At 36.4% G+C, this 21600-nt stretch overlaps 1 protein-coding gene across 1 annotated transcript in view; it reads right to left on the bottom strand.

Moving 5' to 3' along the window:
* SCN1A (sodium voltage-gated channel alpha subunit 1) overlaps positions 1 to 21600 on the bottom strand; it is a 146505-nt gene that overhangs the window by 29243 nt on the left and 95662 nt on the right. Inside the window, exons 17-20 of the mRNA XM_069574302.1 lie at positions 20861 to 21343; positions 4689 to 4809; positions 3797 to 3951; positions 1937 to 2110 (exon numbers count right to left, since the gene is read on the bottom strand). Of these exons, the coding sequence (XP_069430403.1) occupies positions 1937 to 2110; positions 3797 to 3951; positions 4689 to 4809; positions 20861 to 21343 (933 nt within the window). The remainder of the gene's footprint in view (positions 1 to 1936; positions 2111 to 3796; positions 3952 to 4688; positions 4810 to 20860; positions 21344 to 21600) is intronic.

Genomic DNA, 21600 nt, shown 5'->3' with positions numbered 1-21600 from the left:
CTGAAAATATGCCAAACATAAAGCATGATGTTTGCCTTGAACAAATCTCAAAGACAGCTACTTGCTTTGGGCTGATGAAGTATTAATTGTTGAATACACCAACTCTGTGAAGGGCTATTGGTATATTATGGGCTTGCCGTAAATCTAGTTATGTTCTAGAGTAACTCCCATCACTGCATGAAGTAGAGTTTTTTTTCACTATTCCCCATACATCTAATTTTCTATAATTTAGTTACAAGCTATATAATCTACTCTTTAAAAATAGCCTTTAAGAAAATCAAAAAGAATTTTTTTCTTCTCTTTTTTTAATTTGTAGCACATTTTATTTATTTATTTAATTAATTATTATTTTTTTAACTTTACAATATTGTATTGGTTTAGCCATACTTCAACATGAATCTGCCACGGGTGTACACATGTTCCCACTCCTGAACCCCCCTCCCACCTCCCTCCCCGTACCATCCCTCTGGGTCATCCCAATGCAACAGCTCCAAGCATCCTGTATCCTGCATCGAACCTAGACTGGTGATTCATTTCTTATATGATATTATACATGTTTCAATGCCATTCTCCCAAATCATCCCACCCTCTCTCTCTCCCACAGAGTCCAAAAGGCTGTTCTATACATCTGTGTCTCTTTTGCTGTCTTGCATACAGGGTTATCGTTACCATCTTTCTAAATTCCATATATCTGCATTAGTATACTGTATTGGACCCATCACTTCATGCGAAATAGACGGGGAAACAGTGGAAACAGTGTCAGACTTTATTTTTTTGGGCTCCAGAATCACTGCAGATGGTGATGGCAGCCATGAAATTAAAAGACACTTACTCCTTGGAAGAAAAGTTATGACCAACCTAGATATCATATTCAAAAGTAGAGACATTACTTTGTCGACTAAGGTCTGTCTAGTCAAGTTCATGGTTTTTCCAGTAGTCATGTATGGATGTGAGAGTTGGACTGTGAAGAAGGCTGAGAGCCGAAGAATTGATGCTTTTGAACTGTGGTGTTGGAGAAGACTCTTGAGAGTCCCTTGGACTGCAAGGAGATCCAACTAGTCCATTTTGAAGGAGATCAGCCCTGGGATTTCTTTGGAAGGAATGATGCTAAAGCTGAAACTCCAGTACTTTGGCCACCTCGTGCGAAGAGTTGACTCATTGGAAAAGACTCTGATGCTGGGAGGGATTGGGGGCAGGAGGAGAAGGGACAACAGAGGATGAGATGGCTGGATGGCATCACTGACTCGATGGATGGGGGTCTGAGTGAACTCTGGGAGTTGGTGATGGACAGGAGGGAGGCCTGGCATGCTGCAATTCATGGAGTCACAAAGAGTTGGACATGACTGAGTGACTGAACTGAACTGAACTGAACTGAATACTGTATTGGTGTTTTTCTTTCTGGCTTACTTCATTCTGTATATCAGCTCCAGTTTCATCCACCTCATTAGAACTGATTCTTTAAAAACTGACAGTAGCTTCCACCATCATCACTGGTTGGTTTGTTTACTGAGTGCCTCTAACTCTCATGTACTAATATGATCATTTTATAGTGTCAGGAGCCAAGTAACTTAGTGGCACACAAAATCAGTGGTGGGGCTGGGATTCAAACTCAACTCTGTTTGAATCATAATATTAATAAAAGTAACTTAAACATCATATCCTATTTCACCATTCTCTCTACAAACTTCTGATGTTTTTCCCCCAGCTTTTTATCTTAGATAACCACCATAAATCCCATCCTCCCAATGCTAAATCAGTACTAAATTAGCTTATTTATTACAAAAACTTCACTATTATTCAGTGAATTAGTTTAGTGTCTATTAAGTAGCATATCCTGTCAACATAACAGAGTGATCAAAGATTCACTATTTTGGAATTAGTTTATAAATAAGACAAGTTACGTTGAATGAAAGACAAAAATATGGAGGATACTTACATCAACAATTAAGAAGTCTAGCCAACACCAGGCATTGGTGAAATATGTTTGATAGCCATATGCCACCCATTTTAGGAGCATTTCCAGAATGAAAATGTAAGTGAAAACCTTGTCAGCATACTCCAACATTGTTTTGATCGTCTTTCGCTGGTCAATATATATATCCTCAAATGCCTATAAAAAAAGTTATGTATTTCAGTTTTCTGAAACTTTTATGCTACAGCTATTATAGGCTGTTTTCCCTGATTACATAGTTTTTCCTGATTTTCATATACGAATAGGGTAGAGGAAAAGTAGCTATTGATGTTTTTTTTTCTTCCTTCCAAAGATCTTTTAATGAATCAGGAGAAGAGTTATGCTCTCTATTGATCTAACTAAAAGGAAGAAATAAAAGCATAACTCTAAGGAATTAAAGTGACTTGTTCAGGAAATAGTTGTTAATGTCATGTCTTGATGCTGGTATCCCAACTTGAAGTTCTTTATTCTCTTTGTTTCATATCTTTTGCCTCCTCCTGTTAGCCTCTTTATTTTTTCCACAGAAAGGAGGTTGAAGAAATGAAAAGGCTTATATTTTTCATAAAGCAGAAATTATAATTGATCAATACATCATCTAATTTTACTATACATTGAGTTCAATTGTCCCCTTCATTTTGTTGACAGTTTATGTTTATCAGCAAAGATATGGTGTAACAAAGATGGTGGGATGAAATTCCTTCTCATTTAAACTATAATATGTATTCTTTTTCTAATATGAACCTCAATGATACTTTATATCTAAGTCTGTATTCATTTAAATGGTAAAAAAAACTATTTCTTATCTAAAGTAGCATGTAGATAAAATTTATTTCATCAGAGAAATATGCAGAAAAATATAGGCCTGTGTTAGAATCATACATTTTTAAGTTAAATAAACCTAAGTTATTGTGTTTCAGTTAAGTACTGTATCATCTTTCCATCTCTGTCTGTCTACATCTATTTTATGGCTTAAGTAGTCTATTTGTGTTAGCATTTTCCTAAAGTGTTATCTATGTGCTATACTTTACATTTTTGTAAATGATTTTTACATAAATAGAAATTGATTCTGATAAAATGAACACTTTTATACACAGAGAAACCAATCCTTAAATGGTTACTTAGGCGCACTGCCCAGTATTTATTGTTACCAATATTCACTGGTTTTGGAGTAACAAGAGAACACTGGGTGCATTTCAAAAAGGACAGAGAAGTAGTCTCTAAGGACTTATCAACTGTCCATAAGGAGATAACAATAATATAATTCATAAACAAAATTCATCAGAACATAGAAATTAAATTAACATATATACCCAACCACAGGACTTTAACTACTCTGTATTATCATGCTTACTTTGTTGTTAAAATGAGTAATTAAATGCTCATGTCCTTTGACTATCATGAATAAATTAGACAGATTTTTCTGGAGTACTTAATAATAAAATGAAAATTAATAACTAGTTAATTAGAAATGTGTGTATATATAATGAAAATCAATGCAGAGCTGCATAGTTATACATTGTCTATAGTCTGGAAGATATGAAGTGGTGTTACTAAAAATGCCCTGGAGATAGGTAGAAAGATATGAGTGGATGGGTGGGTGGATGGATGAATATAGTGACGTATGCATGTTTAAGGAAGAAGTCATAAATAGAGATAAAAGTTCTGGGGTTATCAAACAGAGATTAATGGCTGATTCCATGGAAATGGAAATAGCTATACAATGAGGGTTCAGGAAAAATAATGCATTGGATAGTAAAAGAATGCAACAGAAAGGATTAATAAGTCATCAGTATTAGGTGATTCTAAAACTTAGTATTATGGCACTTTTGCTTAGTATTCACTCACCAGTGCACCACTGCTAAGGAGAATCATGAAAACAATGAAGGTCTCAAACCAGTTATGTTCAACTATTCGGAAACACGTTCTTCTCAGATTCCACCATTGTTTTCCTCTCCCTTCTTCCACACTGATTTGACAACATTTGAATCTTTGCACACAGCCTGCAAATATAATGTTAAAACAGGAGCAGATAAATAACTTCTCCTGCTTCAGCGATACCCTTTGGCATGTTCTGGATTCATTTTCTCATGACCATTGCCATCTCCATCTTGCTGGGCTAATTCTGTAAGCCTAGGGTAGTAGGAACACATGCATTAGCAATGTGAAGTTGTGAAAACTATTCAGCCCCTTATTTCCATGGGAAATACTAATCATGGAGAAAACAAAGCAATAAGTATGGATTTATTGTCCACACTGCACCAGACTCAACTAGGTACCATGCAGGGATCACGAATAGGGCAGTGCTTATTTCCTGTTCCACCCAAGTATTGGAAACTGCTGTTTTCATGGAAAAAAATATGCTTGCAATTCATTTGATAATAATATAAAATTATTTTTAAAGCAAATGTTGTGTATGAGAATTTTGACTAATGTTTAAGATGCTGACTTCTTGCAAAATCACCATTTGATCTGAAAAATTATAAATTAGTCATTCATTCTGACTACATTAAATGATCTTTTCTCCATGTTCATGGTTCCTTACACATGGCAGGTAAAACCAAAATGTAATGAGAGATTTTACATATGTTAGCTTATTAGAAGTAATTAAAATAGATTGACTACAATGTACTGCTCTATTCTGAGTTGTCCATTTTGGATGATCAACAGCTTTAAAAAAAGAAAAAAAAAACAACTGCACTCTATAAATGTAAGATTAACACGAAGGTCATTTTTTTACCTTCAGTAAAACAGGCTTCAGGTTCAAGGGTTTCCTCGGGTTCCACTACAGGCTGTTCCTCGGCAGGTGCTCCAATGTCCACAGTGCTACCTTCAGATGAACTACTGCTTTCATTAAGCTTCTGACCATGAGATGGACATAAAAAGTAAATCACTTTAATTTGGTCACTAAGAAATAGTCTAGCAAGAATACTATGAACTGATTTTGGATTCTCCTTGAAATAAAGCGATTTTTAAGATTAGAGCAAAAGAGTGATTGAATAAGAAGAGGAAATAAGAAAATAATCTATGGTAATCAGATTATATAAGGTATATTAAGATTCTTATATATCTTATATATATGAGATATATAAGATTATATAAGGTATATATATTAAGGTATAAGAAAATAATCATTCACTATAATTTGCAGTGTATGAAATCAGATTTCTATATTTTAGAGTTACAAATGGCTATTGAAAATATGTACTAAGCAAACCACTGTCTTATGAATTAGAAAAGAGCCAAAAGGAAGATTGAGGGAGGAGGAGTTAGTATAATTGGTATCATTTTAGAGATGATAAAATTAAGGCTTAGACAGGTTAAGTAACTTGTCTAATGTCATGTAACCAGTAAGTGAGAAAACCAAGATTTGAATTATTCCTGACCCCAATGTCCATCCCATCTTCTGTGCAACTACACTGCTTCTGAAATAAGAGAAACAGTATATTCACATGCTTATAATTCTATAATCCATAGGAAAAATCCCAAGGTGAGTCTAACAGATGAAGAGAATCTATAATTCAATCTTGAAGTGACGCAAAAACAAAAACATCTATCCATAATGTAAAGCAATAGTGGAATTTTACAATGATATAAATATTCAGTATCTTCATGGAAATAATTTCATCAGATGCAAAAAAACTAACCTTTGGGTAGTTGTAGACATGAGTTCCTGTTTAATCTTTGTTTACAGTAATTCTTCCAAATGAATTAAACACTTGTTAGAGAACAAATGGCATAATAGTAACTTAAGCGCAAGCAATAATAAAACATTTTGGTATAATATTACTTTAACTCAGAAATTTTTTACAAGTGCTACTTGAAAAGTCTTTAAAATTTTGAGGCAAATCCTGTTCTTGCTTATCATAGTTCTTCACACATAGTGCCAAATATCAGACTCCATATCAAACTTTGTATCCATTAGTAAATATCATTATTGGTCACGCAGACTTCAGTTTTTCAATTAGCAACTGTGAGTACTAAGATGAAAAGATGTGAACCTAAAATAATATAAAGTCAATTTGTTTATGTCTATTGCTTGCCACACTAAATATCCTCCTCTGTTGTGTCCTGGCTGTGTTGTTGTTCAGTTGCTAAGTCATGTCTGACTCTTTGCAACCCCATGAACTGCAGCACGCCAGGCTTCCCTGTCCATCACCAACTCCCAGAGCTTGCTCAAACTCATGTCCATAGAGCTGGTGATGCCATCCAATCATCTCATCCTCTGTCGTCCCCTTCTCCTCCTGCCCTCAACCTTTCCCAGCATCAGGGTCTTTTCCAATGAGTCAGTTCTTAGCATCAGGTGACCAAAGTATTGGAGCTTCAGCTTCAGCATCAGTCTTTCTAATGAATATTCAGGGTTGATTTCCTTTAGGACTGACTGGTTTGATCTCCTTGCAGTTCAAGGGACTCTCAAAGAGTCTTCTTCAGCACCAAATTTAAAAAGCATCAATTCTTCAGAGCTCAGACTTCTTTATGGTCCAACTCTCACATTCATACATGACTACTAGAAAAACCATAGCTTTAACTATATAGACCTTTGTTGGCAAAGTGATGTCTCTGCTTTTTAATATGCTGTGTCTTGCCTAGATGATGATAAAATAAATTGATACTTTTTTTCTTGGTGTATAGTTACTCCAGGTCTTACTGGGTCATACTTTCTTCAGATGAGAGCTGTTGCCAGTATACTCATCTTTATTCTTAAGATAGGCAAAATAAAGGACAGAATGGTATGGACATAACAGAAGCAGAAGATATTAAGAAGAGGTGGCAAGAAGACACAGAAGAAATGTACCAAAAATGGTCTTAATGACCCAGATAACCACAATCATATAATCATTCACCTAGAGCCAGACATCCTGGAGTGTGAAGTTAAGTGGGCCTGAGGAAGCATCATAATGAATAAAACTAGTGGAGGTGATGGAATTCCAGCTGAGCTATTTCAAATCTAAAAGATGATGCTATGAAAGTGCTGCAGTCAATATGCCAGCAAATTTGGAAAACTCAGTAGTGGCCACAGGACTGGAAAAAGTCCGTTTTCATTCCAGTCCCAAAGAAGGGCAATGCCAAAGAGTGTTCAAACAACCACACAATTGTGCTCATCTCACATGCTCACAAAGTAATGCTCAAAATTTTTCAAGCTAGGCTTTAACAGTCCATGAACCAAAAACTTTCAGGTGTACTAGCTGAATTTGGGAAAGGCAGAGGAACCAGAGATCGAATTGCCAACATTCGCTGGATCATAGAAGAGCAAGGGAATTCCAGAAAAACATCTGCTTCATTGACTATGCTAAAGCCTTTAACTATGTAAATCACAACAAACTGTGGAAAATTCTGAAAGAGATAGGAATACCAGACCATCTTACCTTCCTCCTGAGAAATCTGTATGCAGGTCAAGAAGCAACACTGAGAACAGGACGTGGAACAATTGACTGGTTCCAAATTGGAAAAGGAGTATATCAAGGCTGAATATTGTCACCCTGCTTATTTAACTTCTATGCAGAATACATCATGCAAAATGCTGGGCTGAATGAAGCACAAGCTGGAATCAAGCTTGCTAGAGTATCAATAATCTCAGATATGCAGATGACACCACCCTTATGGCAAAAAGCAAAGAGGAACTAAAGAGCCTCTTGATGAAGGTGAAAGAGAAGGGTGAAAAAGTTGGCTTAAAATTCAGCATTTAAAAAACTAAGATCATAGCATCGTGTCCCCCATCAATTCATGGCAAATAGATGGGGAAACAATGGAAACTGTGACAGACTTTATTTTCTTGGGCTCCAAAAATCACTGCAGACAGTGACTGCAGCCATGAAATTAAAAGACTCTTGCTCCTTGGAAGAAAATCTATGACAAACCTAGGAAGTATATTAAAAAGCAGAGACATCACTTTGCAGACAAATGTCTGTCTAGTCAAAGCTATGGTTTTTCCAGTAGTCATGTACAAAGGTGAGAGTTGAAGCGTCAAGAAGGCTGAACACCGAAGGGTTGATGCGTTTAAACTGTGCTGTTGGAGAAGACTCTTGAGAGTCCTTTGGACAGCAAGGAGATCAAACCAGTTAATCCTAAAAGAAATCAACCCTGAATACTCATTTGAAGGACTGATGCTGAAACTGAAGCTTCGGTATTCTGACCACCTGATGCAAAGTGCTGATTTATTGGAAAAGACTCTGTTGCTGGGAATAATTGAGGGCAGAAGAAGCGGGCCACAGAGGATAAGTTGGTTGGATGGCATCACTGACTCAATGGATATGAGTTTGAGCAAACTGGGAATTAGTGAAGAACAGGGAAGCCTGGTGTGCTGCAGTTCCATGGGGTTGCAAAGAGCTGGACACAACTGAGTGACTGAACAACAACATTCTTCAGAATATTCTTAAAAATTAGCTACTCTTGTTTTAAAATCAAGCTTTATAATATTACCAGTTATTATACTTCAAGGTATAATCCCCCTTTAATGCATACAGTTTGGAATCAATCTGGGAGAAATTTTAAAAGGATATAAAAGATGATTAAATGACCATTATTAGTATTACAATGGAAGATGTGCTCTTAGAAAGTTCCCAGGTTTACACAGGTGATCCTTTGGATGTTTATAAATTAATTTCCAAACACAATTTAAGCAATATAAGTATATCCCATGGTTTGTTTGGACTACGGTAAGAAAGCAGAAGTGTGTCTAGCATCACTGAAACTCAACCTATATCAATTAAAGGCATGACTTCTTTTTCCTCTCTTAAATGTACTTTTTAAACTAAGTTCCTGATTCTGTTTGAAATATCTCTTAGCACCTAGACTCAAAATCATCTTGCTTACTCTTATTTCAAATAATGACAGTGAAGTCAAATTTAGTTATACCTTTGAAATACTCTGCTCAGTTTCATCTTCCTGATTCCTAGGAATGCTCTGTTCACCATTGTCACTTCTGTTTTGGACAGCTATAAATAATAAATTCACCATTTATTCTAGCCTTATCTAATACTAGACCCTTGTGAACCACAAAGGCCTGAATTATGCTAGTTACCCAATAAATATTTGGTGAATGAATGAGTGTCTGGACTGAGAAGTTTCTGTCTCCAGCTTGGCTTTCCAAGCAAATTTCCCAGATCTGTCTTTCACAGAAGCTGTAATTTAGTCACGGTGAACTTCTTTAATGTTCTCTGGCTTTTAGTAATATAGTGGTTTCTGCCCATCATTTTGGATGAATAATAATTATTCTATCCTCACCCACTTTATCTGCACAACTCTTTGGGCACAGACTGCTTTTTATCTAGCCCACCTCCATGCTAATTGACTTACCAAACTAACAATGCTTGGCATTTTCGCTGTAAAACACAATGACTGATACCAGTAATATGCTATTTTCTCAGGAGGTTGGCTATACTGTAGTACATCTCTGCTTCCACCTGGTGAGTTGTATGCTTATCAAAAATAAGCTGTTTGTTTTCAAATCAATCTGTACTATTGTAAATTAATATATTATAATTATGGAATTTACTCTTTCATAATGTGACAAAATGAGTTTGAAAACAAAGTTACTATATTCATAAAAACTAAATTGAAATCATTGGATAAAATTAATAAAGGCAAATCCCTCAAACACATACAAACACATAAAAGCCTGTTGAAGTTGCTATATAACACAGAGAACCCAACCTGGTGCTCTGTGGTGACCTAGAGTGGTGGAATGGGGGTAAGGAGGGGGGTTCAAGAAGGAGGGATATATGTATAATTATGGCTGATTCACATTGCTGTGGAGAAGGAAGTGGCACCTCACTCCAGTACTCTTGCCTGGAAAATCCCATGGACAGAGGAGCCTGGTAGGCTGCAGTCCATGGGGTCGCGAAGAGTCAGACCCAAGTAAATGACTTCACTTTCACTTTTCACGTTCATGCATTGGAGAAGGAAATGGCAACCCACTCCAGTGTTCTTGCCTGGAGAATCCCAGGGACGGGGGAGCCTGGTGGGCTGCCATCTATGGGGTCACAGAGAGTCAGACACAACTGAAGCGACTTAGAGCAGCAGCAGCAGCAGCAGCAGCACATTGTTGTATGGCAGAAACCAACAACATTGTAAAGCAATTTTCTTCCAATTAAAAAGCAAATTAAAACATAGCCTGTTGCAAAATTAGGTGTGAATAGGTTATTTTTAAAAAGGGTATGCTGTTGTTGTTCAGTTGCCCAGTCATGTCCGACTCTTTGCAACCCTGTGGACTGCAGCACATCAGGCCTCCCTGTCCCTCACCATCTCCTGGAGTTTGCCCAAGTTCATGTTCATTGCATTGGTGGTGCCATCCAGCCATCTCATCCTCTGATGCCCTCTTCACCTTCTGCCCTCAATCCTTCCCTGCATCAGGGACTTTTCCAATGAGTCATCTGTTCGCATCAGATGACAAAAATACTGGAGTTTCAGCTTCAGCATCAGTCTTTCCAGTGAATATTTAGGGTTGATTTCCCTTAAGATTGACTGGTTTGACCTCCTTGCTGTCCATGGGACTTTCAGGAGTCTTCTCCAGCACCACAGTGTGAAAGTATCAATTCTTTGGCATTCTGCCTTCTTTACGGTCTAGCTCTCACAACTGTACATGACCACTGGGAAGACCATAGCCCTAACGATATAGATCTTTGTCAGCAGAGTAATGTCTCTGCTTTTCAACACAATGTCTAGGTTTGTCTTCACTTTCCTGCCAAGAAGCAATAATCTGATTTCATGGCTGCAGTCACCATCCGCAGTGATTTTGGAGCCCAAGAAAGAGGAAATCTGATACTACTTCTACCTTTTCCCCTTTTATTTGCCATGAAGTAATGGGGGTGGATCCCATGATCTTAGTTTTTCTAATATTTAGTCTTAAGCCAGTTTTTCACTCTCCTCCTTCACACTCCTCATGAGTCTCTTTAGTTCCTCTTCCCTTTCTGCCATTAGAGTGGTATCATCTGCATATTTGAGGTTGTTGATGTTTCTCCTGTCTATCTTGATTCCAGCTGGTAGCTCATGTAGCCTGGCATTTCTCATGATGTACCCAACATATAAGTTAAATAAACAGGGTAACAGCGTGCAGCCCTGTCATACACTTTTCTCGGTTGTAAACCAGTGAGTTGTTTTATACAAGGTTCTAACTGTTGCCTCTTGGCCCAAATACAGGTTTCTCAGAAGACAAGTAAGATGGTCTGGTATTCCCATCTTTCTAAGAGCTTTCCACAGTTTGTCATGAAAAGCTCTCTAAGAGCTTTTCACAGTCAAAGGCTTCAGCGTAGTTGATGAAAGAGAAAGAAATGTTTTTTTTTTCTGAAATTACCTTGCTTTCTCTATAATCTAACAAATGCTGGCAATTTGATCTCTAGTTCCTCTTCTTTTTTTAAACCCAGCTTGGACATCTGGAAGTTCTTGGTTCCCATAATGCTGATGCCTAGCATGCAAGATTTTAAGTATGTCCTTACTAGCATGGGTGATGAGTGATGAGGATTGACTTTTTCCAGTCCTGTAGCCACTGCTGGGTCTTCCAGATTTGCTGATATAATGAATGCAAAACCTTGATGACATCATCTTTTAGGGATCTAAATAGCTCTGCTGGAATTTCATCACATCCACTACTTTGATTAAAAACAGTGTTTCTTAAGGTCCACTTGAGTTCGCATTCTAGATAGAATGTCTGGCTTCGGATGACTAACCACACCATTGTAATATATGGGGTATAAATTTCTGGAATGATGCTAAATTCAGGTTGCTTTATAAAGTTCTTTATAATCTATGTCTTCTGAAAAAACCTAAACTAGAATCATAGATGATGAATTACAGATATAGCTCATAATAAGCAATGATGTAGAACTTGAAACAATGATCTCAGGCTAGAACAAGAGGCCCAAAGAGATATTTTAATGTAAGTATGTATCATTTTTCAAAATGAAGCAGTTTAATATTTGGGATCCAGAAGGAGTTTGCATGCATGTTAGGAATGGGACATGATTACAAACTGGATTTTTAAATTTAGTATTCATATATGGTTTAAATATGTCCCTAAAACAACATTGTGCAAAAGAAGCCTGGTAAGCCACATCCTGGCTGACCCCTTTGATAGACCCTGATTCTCACACTAGTGAGGGAAACTTGCCCCAACTTTAAATCATACTGGCATCAGATAAAGTGACATGTGAATGTTAGAAAAAAACAACCACAGACAAGTGGACTCAGGCCAGCTAATCTACTCTAGATAAACTATGCTACCACAAGAAAAATCTTAGTGTTTTTCCTTTAAGTTTGTACATAATGGAAATAAATAGAATTAGTGTGGAAAAGAAAGACCAACAAAGCTGATACAGAAGAGACTGAGCTGAGAAGCGTGCCTAGACAGTGCAGAGGAGGCAGCAAGGGCTTTGCTTGATGAGCCTAATAAAGAACGTTAGTAGGTAAATTTGAAACTAAAAAATAAGTAACAAATGTATTAAACAAAAATAGATGAAATAACAACATTAATAAATTGAACCCAAGCTTGTTGAGTCATTGGCATCATCTTAGGATCCTGCTGATAATACTAAAGTTCGTATGTTTTATTGATTTTTTCCCTAAGAACCACCTACTATACTAATATCATCGGCTATATTAATTTCTCTTCATTCATGTACCCTTTGTTTTGTTGTTCTATTTCTAATTTCTCAAATTAAGTTCTATGTCATGTTCTTTCATCCGTTCTTGGTTATCTTTGTTAACAGTGAGATATTCAGAGGGTGTTTGGTCCAATTTCATAGATTTTTGAGAGAAAAAGTTCTTATTTTTTTAGCAGTTGTTTATATATTTTATTTTCTACTTAACCCAACATTTGCTTGGGAGGAAACTCTTAAATCCTCAAATGGTTATATTTTTTCTGTTATTTTATTATTAATTTCTAGTTTAACTGCATTGTGATTAGATAATAACCATACATGACATCTTCTATCTTGAATTTATTGGTATAATAACCCTACAATGTCTGCTTGTTTGAATTTATTGAGGCTTACTTTGAAACCCAGTACATTATTAATTTAGGTAAATACACCATGGGCCATTGAAAATTAGAATTCTCTGTACATATAGTTTTTCTAGATAACAAACATTTATAACATTTTACTATTTATATTATTCAAATGATTGACATCCTTATTTTTCTTTGATTCATCACAGACCAAAAGGATAGTATTAAAACTCTCACAACCATTATGCTTTTTCAGTGTATTTTTATATTTATCATTGTTGAAATCAAAGATAATATAGTTCTGAATCCTTTATTTGGTTGGAGTAAAAACACTATTACTCAAAAAGGGAAGGAAAAGATTTTTAGATCTGATATAAACATGAGATATGAATTCAGATAAACGACTAAATAAGATGGATAACAACAAAAATAAAATTTTCAAATAAGTACTTGTATTGATTTTAAAACCAATAAAACAATTAATTTTTCCTTTTTTGTTCTTACATTGAAGCTCACTTTTATTTTGAAATTCATCATTCACATAATAAAGCAATTGGTTCTCATGGTCTTTGGGATTAATAGACTGTTTTAAGTATTGAGCTTTATGTTTATTAATCCATTAATTGACCTTTAATTTACTCATTTCCAATTGTGCTAGTTCATTTTTTCACATGTAGCTCTCAATGGCTCAATTCTATACTGACTTATTGTCCATGTATGCTGGGCAGGATGACAATAAGTGAACAGAGAGAATGAAAGAGCTGCATCGCATCTGAAGCACCCACTTTGCCTTGTACACAAGGGCATTCAATAACCACTTAATAACTACAGTCCTGATGGGAAGAGCATTTTTCCTCCTCAGTGGATTTATGCAACATTTCTTGCTTTTTAAAAAATATTTTCTACTATAGCAAACGATTTTGACCTTGAGGGTGAAGCAAAACAAAGCAAAGCGTATAGTATTCTCCACAATATTTCTTTGAGTAAGTGATCACATTTTTTTTGGTTATTGTTCTCTGACTCGACCTTAGGGTGTTTATACTGTTATTTTAGACTTGGTTTGTTACAAGGAGCTTATTTATAGGGTGTAATAGAATTTCAATTTATAATATAATAAAATATTTTAAAAATAAATCTGGAATTTAAGGGTCAAAAGGATACAGAATATGTATATAATACATGTATTTTTTATTTCTGAAAAAATATTTTAAAAGCTGGCATATACTATTTTAAAGGTGAGAATCTTACTGTTATTATATGTATTCGTATTAACATATATTTAAGATATATATCTTAAAACATACATAGTTGAGATGCTCAACATCAAAAATATCAGTATTAATATTTCATTGTGTACATTGTGCATTAGTAAATATTTCTAGTGTACACTAACCATATTAAAAATTAAAGTGACTTCTATTAAAAACTTACAGCAAAGCAACAGTATCAAAGGAACAGATTCTGTACTGAGATTTAGAATTTCCATAGGGAAGCTATGGAAAAATCAAATACTGACTCTAATTTCCTTATCACCCCTAAACTCAGATGATCTCTTCATCAAGATTTATGTTGTAATGACAGTCTTCAGTTGATTATTTATATTCAATATGTATAAAATTTTGTTATTAATTATGAAATCTTCTGTTAGTCAAAGATTTGCCTTATGTAGGGGTTGAGGTGGAGAATGGCAACCCACTCCAGTACTCTTGCCTGAAAAATTTCATGGACAAGAGGAGCCTGGAAGGCTACCTTCCATGGGCTTGTAAGGAGTTGGGCTGAACATACAACACATACTCTGAATTCTGCTTTAACGTATGTCAAACTAATAAGATGGAGGCACTCCCTGCTGTAGAGACCATGAGGTAAAGAGATGGTCTACACAAAAAAGCTGGAGGCATATATACCTATCTTCCAGAAGATTCTTAATATCTCCAGATATATTGTCTGCTATTTTTCTATTGGGGAAAATTATGTTATCATGGTGTTCATAAATTTGGATATTTGCAGAAGTTTTGATATATATCCATTTGATTCAAGATTAACCAAAGACTTCCTATTCTTATTTCTTTATTTAACATGCATTTACTGGATACTTACTGTATGCTAGAGATTAGGATAAATGTGGGGCATGATATGTTAAATGAAATGAGCTTAATCCTTGTTCTTAGACACACTTGAAAACTGATTACTGTCCACATAAGGCATTCCCTGTAGACCTTTAGGTGGTAGCACAAATTTAACTTGCTGATATTCAGCAGTATGTAATAGATTGAAAATGTTCGTGTGAAAATTATCATGCATAATAAAGATAAAAGTATTAAATGAGGAATTATCAGCAAAACAGTAAGGAAATATTTATCACTGAGAGGACAAGTGGGATCTACTTGTTCATTGGGATCAATGAACTGTTCACTACTCATTTATTCATTCATTTAATAAACATTTTGTATATGCTGCAGACTTAAGGTGAGTAAGACAAGGTTGGTGTTTTCTCTATTCTCAAAGGCTTCATAAACTAACAATGCAACCACAGAAGTGCTTCCTAATCATTTGGAGGATTCTTGCAGGTGGGATTAAATGCAGAAAGGTATATTCCTAAAGCACAACTTTGAGTACCTATAATTTGGGAGAATAAGAGCATTGTAATTAGCAGATTGCTACAGATTAGTGTGGTATGCAGAAGTATATCAATCTAAATTATAGGCCAGCAAAGGAGAAAGAGGACCCTCCAGGACTGATGGAGATTCAGATTCTCCTGGCTATATCATTAACCTGTGCCAGGTGACAAGGACTTGGTATTCAATACCAGCTCTATAGAGAACACTTATTAGTTTGTCAGTAAACAGTATTATTCAATTCAAAGAGATACCAGAGATAGTATTCTTTTAGACATTGTTAAGGAAATTTCAAGTAATGGTTCAAAATATAAGCTCACTTCCTGGATTCTAGGCCAGGATCAATCTTTACTACTTGTATGACCTTGGCAAGTTACTTAAACTCTTTGTGTTCAATTTTCTTATTTGTAGATTAGAATAATAGTATCTATCTCATGGTGTGAAGACTGAATGAGATAATGCTATGTGTAAAGCCCTATAAACAGTGCTTTATCTGTGGTGAGCAAACAACAAATGACATGTTATTAAAATGATCTGAATTACAAAGACTCAAATGACAGTTTTACTTCATTCTGGCATGCGTTCATTGCTAAAATAAGGGTACTTTCCCCTAACTATGCTACTAACATGTTGTTTTTATTCCAAAGATATATAAGTTTAATAAATCAATTGATTTTAAAAGAATTTATTTAAGCAGAGTTAGGGTAGTAATTGCACCATCACTACCTTTTGCTTTTGAGTCCTTTTAACTTCTGAACAGCTTTTAGATTCTCATAAGATTCCTATAAGCACTACAGGACAGATATACTCATATTATAACTAGGAAATTGGATAATATACAATCAGTGATTGCCCATAATAGAGTTAAGACCAACACACTCCAACTTTAGTATCCATACAAATTATTCTAAACTCAAAAAGATATTGAGCCCTTATTATGTATACAACATTATACTAGGTGCTTCAGAGGATTAAAATTATATAAAACACAATCCATTGCCAAAGGAATTACTTTCTAATTGGGGAGATATGATTTTATTTGTCCTTTGCATTGTCTCAGCGATTTTGCCCAAAATTCAGAAATCTCTTAGGGCACAATCCATGAAAAAGAGAATTGATAAACAAGACTTCATTAAAATGAAAAATATCTGCTCTGTGAAAGGCATCATCAAGAGAGTGAGAAGAGAAGCCATAGATTAGGGGAAAACCTTTGAAAAATGAAGCTGGTAAAGGACTGCTATTCACAATGCACAAAGAATTCTCAAAACTCAACAACAAGAAAACAACTTGATTAAAAAAAAAAAAAACAGGTCAAAGCTTTCAACAGATACCTCATCAAAGAAGACAAACATACGACAAAGCACCATAGGAAAAGATCCTCCACATCATACGTCTTCATAAGATGTGGATTAAAGAACAATGTTCAATGCAGGACTATTCACAGTAGCTAGGACATGGAACCAACCGAGATGTCCATCAACATATGAATGGATAAAGAAGCTGGGGTCAGTCAGTTCAGTTCAGTTCCTCAGTCAGGTCCGACTCTGTGACCCCATGAACTGCAGCACTCCAGGCATCCTTTTCTACCACCAACTCCTGGAGCTTACTCAAATTGATGTCCATTGAGTTGGTGATACCATCCAACCATCTCATCCTCTGTTGTCCCCTTCTCCTCCTGCCTTCAATCTTTTCCAGCATTAGGGTCTTTTCCAGTGAGTCAGTTCTTCACATCAGGTAGCCAAAGTATTGGAGTTTCAGCTTCAGCATAAGTCCTTCCAATGAATATTCAGGACTGATTTCTTTTAGGATGGACTGGTTGACTCTCCTTGCTATTCAAGGGACTCTCAAGAGTCTTCTCCAATACCACAGTTCAAAAACATTAATTCTTCGGCACTCAGCTTTCTTTGTAGTCTAACTTTCACATCTATACAAGACTACTGGAAAAACCATAGCTTTGACTAGACGGATCTTTGTTGGCAAAGTAATGGTACGTATATAGAATGGAAGCTGTGGTACAGATATACACTGGAATAATAGTCATTAAAAGGAATGCAATGATTCAGTTCTAATGAGGTGGATGAACCTACAGCCTGCAGAGTGAAGTAAGTCAGAAAGAGAAAAAACAGATATTGTATATTTATATGGTGTCTAGAAATCTGGGACTGATGAACCTATTGCAGGGGAGCAATGGAGATGCGGACATAGAGAACTGACTTGTGGACACGGGGGCGGGGGGAAGGAGAGGGTGAGATGAATGGGGAAAGCAGCATGGAAACATGTACACTGCCATATGTAGAATAGACAGCGAGTAGGGATTTGCTGTATGACTCGAGAGTTCAAGTCTCTGACAACCTAGAGGAGTGGGATGGGTCGGGAAGGGAGGTTTAAAGGGAGGGGACATATGCATACCTATGGCTGATTCATGTTGTTATATAGCAGAAATCAGCACAATATTGTAATTATCCTTCAATGAAAAATAAGGAAAACCAGTATGGTACCACTACACATCTATTGAGCATCACTGACTCAATGGACATGAGTTTGAGCAAACTCTGGGAGATGGCAAAGGACAGGGAAGCCTGGTGTGCTGCAGTCCATGGGGTCACAAAGAGTTGGATGCAACTGAGCGGCTGAACAGCACCACATCTACTAGAATGGCCAAAATCCTGAACACTGACAACACCAAATGCTGCGGGGCAACAGGAGCTCTCCTTCATTGCTAGTGGCTGTGAATAACCGTACAGCCACTTTGAAACCAGGTTGTAAATTCTTACAAAATAAAACTTACACTTAGCATACCACCAGCAATCGCCATTCTTGGTATTTAACCAAATGAGTTGAAATCTTATGTCCACACAAAAGCCTGCACATGACTCTGTTTATAGTAGCTTTATTCATAATGGCCAAAACTTGGAATAACCAAGATGTCCTTCAGTAAGTGAATGGACAAATAAATATTCAGACAACAAAATAGTACTTAGCACTAAAAGAAGTGAACTATCAAGCCATGAAAAGACATGGAAGAGTCTTACATGCAGATTACTAAGTAAAGGAAGCCAGTCTGAAAAGGCTACATATTATATGACTCCAAGTATATGATATTCTGAAAAGGGCAGAAACAGTTACAGATCAGTGCCAGAGGTTAGTACAGAAGGATGGATGAATCGAGTACAGAGGTTTTTAGACCCATAGAAATGGCTCTGTGTGATTCAATAACAGTCAATAAATGCCTTCAGACATTTGTACAAAAGAGGAGAGTGAAAAAGCTGGCTTAAAACTCAACATTCAAAAACCAAAGATCATGGCATCTGGTCCCATCACTTCATGGCAAATAGATGGGGAAACAATGGAAACAGTGACAGACTTTATTTTCTTGAGTTCCAAAATCACTGCAGATGGTGACTATAGCCATGAAATTAAAAGACACTTGCCCCTTGGAAGAAAAGCTATGACCAACCTAGATAGCATATTCAAAAGCAGAGACATTACTTTGCCAACAAAGGTCCGTCTAGTCAAAGCTATAGTTTTTCCAGTAGTCATGTATGGATGTGAGAGTTGGACTATAAAGAAGGCTGAGCATTGAAAAATTGATGCTTTTGAACTGTGGTGTGGGGAAAGACTCTTGAAAGCCCCTTGGACTGCAAGGAGATCCAACCAGTCAATCCTAAAGGAAATCAGTCCTGAATATTCATTGGAAGGACTGATGAAGCCGAAACTCTAATTCTTTGGCCACCGGATGTGAAGAACTGACTCATTTGAAAAGATCCTGATGCTGGGAAAGATTGAGGGTAGGAGGAGAAGAGGATGACTGAGGATAAGATGGCTGGGTGGCATCACTGACTCCATGGGCATGAGTTTCAGCAATTTCTGCGAGTTGGTGATGGACAGGGAAGCCTGGCCTGCTGCAGTCCATGGGGTTGCAAAGAATTGGACATGACTGAATGACTGAACTGACTATAAAATGGATAATACCAAGAATGAATCCAAATGTAACCTATGGACTTTGGGTGATAATGACACATCAATATAGCTTCAACAAATAAATTGGAGTATGTGGCAATTTTGCTGTCTTCCTCTCAATTTTTCTGTGAACCTGTTTTAAAAATAAATTGTTTAAATAAACTGTCTAAAAATTTGGACTATGTAACCTAAGCCATCTTACCATTTTAGAGACTTCTACACAATAAATGGGAAGTTAAGGTGTTTTATGTTTCTTTGGAATTATCTTTTAAATCCATTAAAATTTCAGATTAATATTTCTAAGTCAGTTGCTATGGACTGAATTGTGTTTCCCCAAAATTAGTATTTTGAAGCTGTAACTCCCAGTGTGACTCTATTTGGAGACAGGGCTTGTGAAGTAGTGATAAAGGTTAAGTGAGGTCTTGATCCAACCTCCAATGCAACAGGGATGGTGCTCTTATAAGAAGAGAGACCAGAGCTCACACCCACATGCTGAGGATGGACCATGTGAGGACACAGTGATAAGACAGCTATCTGCAACGCAGAGAAAGCTCTCCCCAGACCCTGACCCTCCTAGCACCTTGCCCTTGCCCTTTCCACTCCCCAGAAATGTGAGAAAATACATTTTGATGGTTTCAGCCACCCAGTGTGTGGAGCATTGCTATGGCAGCCTGGAAGATTAACATGAAGTTCAGAAGAAAGTGTTAGTTGCTCAGTCATGTCCAGCTCTTTGCAACCCCAAGGACTGTAGCCCACCAGGCTCCTCTGACCATGGAATTCTCCAGGAAAGAATACAGGAGTGGGTAGCCATTCCTTTCTCCAGGGGATTTTCCTAACCAAGGGATCGAACCTGCATCTCTTGCATTGCCGGCAGATTCTTTACCATTTGAGTCACCTTAACAGAACGACATAGACTATTTCTTGTTGTTAAATTCTCTCCCATGTATGTGAATTAGTGCAATGCAGTGTAAGATATACAGAGCTCATAAAGACTGTAGTTCAATTCTCAGCTATAGCTCCTCATTATAATATGGGCTTCTAAATTTCCTAAGCTAATTTTCTTATCTGACAGGTTAGAATAACAACAAATCTTTCTGAGGTTATTACAAGGATTAAATCCAATGATGCTTGTTCATTCCCTGGATTAATATCTAACAAATACCCATTACTTAGGATGAGAAATCTTATACTATGAGGATGAGAAAACATACACATATATTATTCTTTAACTTATTAATCATCTCACTGAGCTTAAATCTTTGGTTCTTCAATGAAATAATATTTTATATTATGGCAAAAATATCCTACATGGAGAATATATAATCATAAATACAGGCAATATAATACATGTATATACATATACATTTATACCCAACCACATCTATAAAATCTTACCTCTTTGCTTTCTTCCAGATCTGATTCACTACTGAAGTCCTCTGTGTTTAAATTTTCAAAGTCAGATTCTCCTACAGCAATTGGTACAGTCACAGTAAGACTGGGATTGTTTATGAAGGACATGTAATCACTTTCATCAATAATGTACTTTTCAACACTGCTGCCGGTTCCTATTCCACTTGTGGTTCCATTTACGTCTTTAAGATAGTCAAGATCTTTCCCAATCTCTGTTGTATGATTGGACATACAATTGTCTTTCCTGTTGTTCAGATCATCAAGTGGTTTAATTTCATCTAAAATCTTTTGTTTTCTAACAAAGGACTGTTGAATAAATTCATATATTTTTCTCTTCACATAAGCTATTCCCTTGTGCATCCTATCCACAGCAATCTGGAGATTGTTCATTTCATTATCATCATCAGTGGCCGCAAGGTTGTCTGCACTAAATGAGCTCAGAAGCAAGGCCAAAAAGAGGTTCAGGACCTTAAAAATAACACAAACATCATTATAATGTCATCCCAATGTGAAGAAGAGCAGATTGAGATCACTTATTCCTTGCTGAGGAAACTATAAGGTCTAACAATGAGGTGAAAGAAACACCACAGCATAGTGACTAGAAGTTCAGAGATCTCAATTTGTGATCTGGGCTATGCCACAGTTCATCCATGGGCAAAGGCATGATTTCCACTGGTCTCTACTTATAAAATGAAGACACCGAAGAAGCTGACCTCAGGTTTTAC

Source organism: Ovis canadensis, chromosome 2, assembly GCF_042477335.2.
Source record: "Ovis canadensis isolate MfBH-ARS-UI-01 breed Bighorn chromosome 2, ARS-UI_OviCan_v2, whole genome shotgun sequence".
NCBI lineage: Eukaryota > Metazoa > Chordata > Mammalia > Artiodactyla > Bovidae > Ovis > Ovis canadensis.
This window is presented reverse-complemented; position numbering and strand designations above follow the sequence as displayed.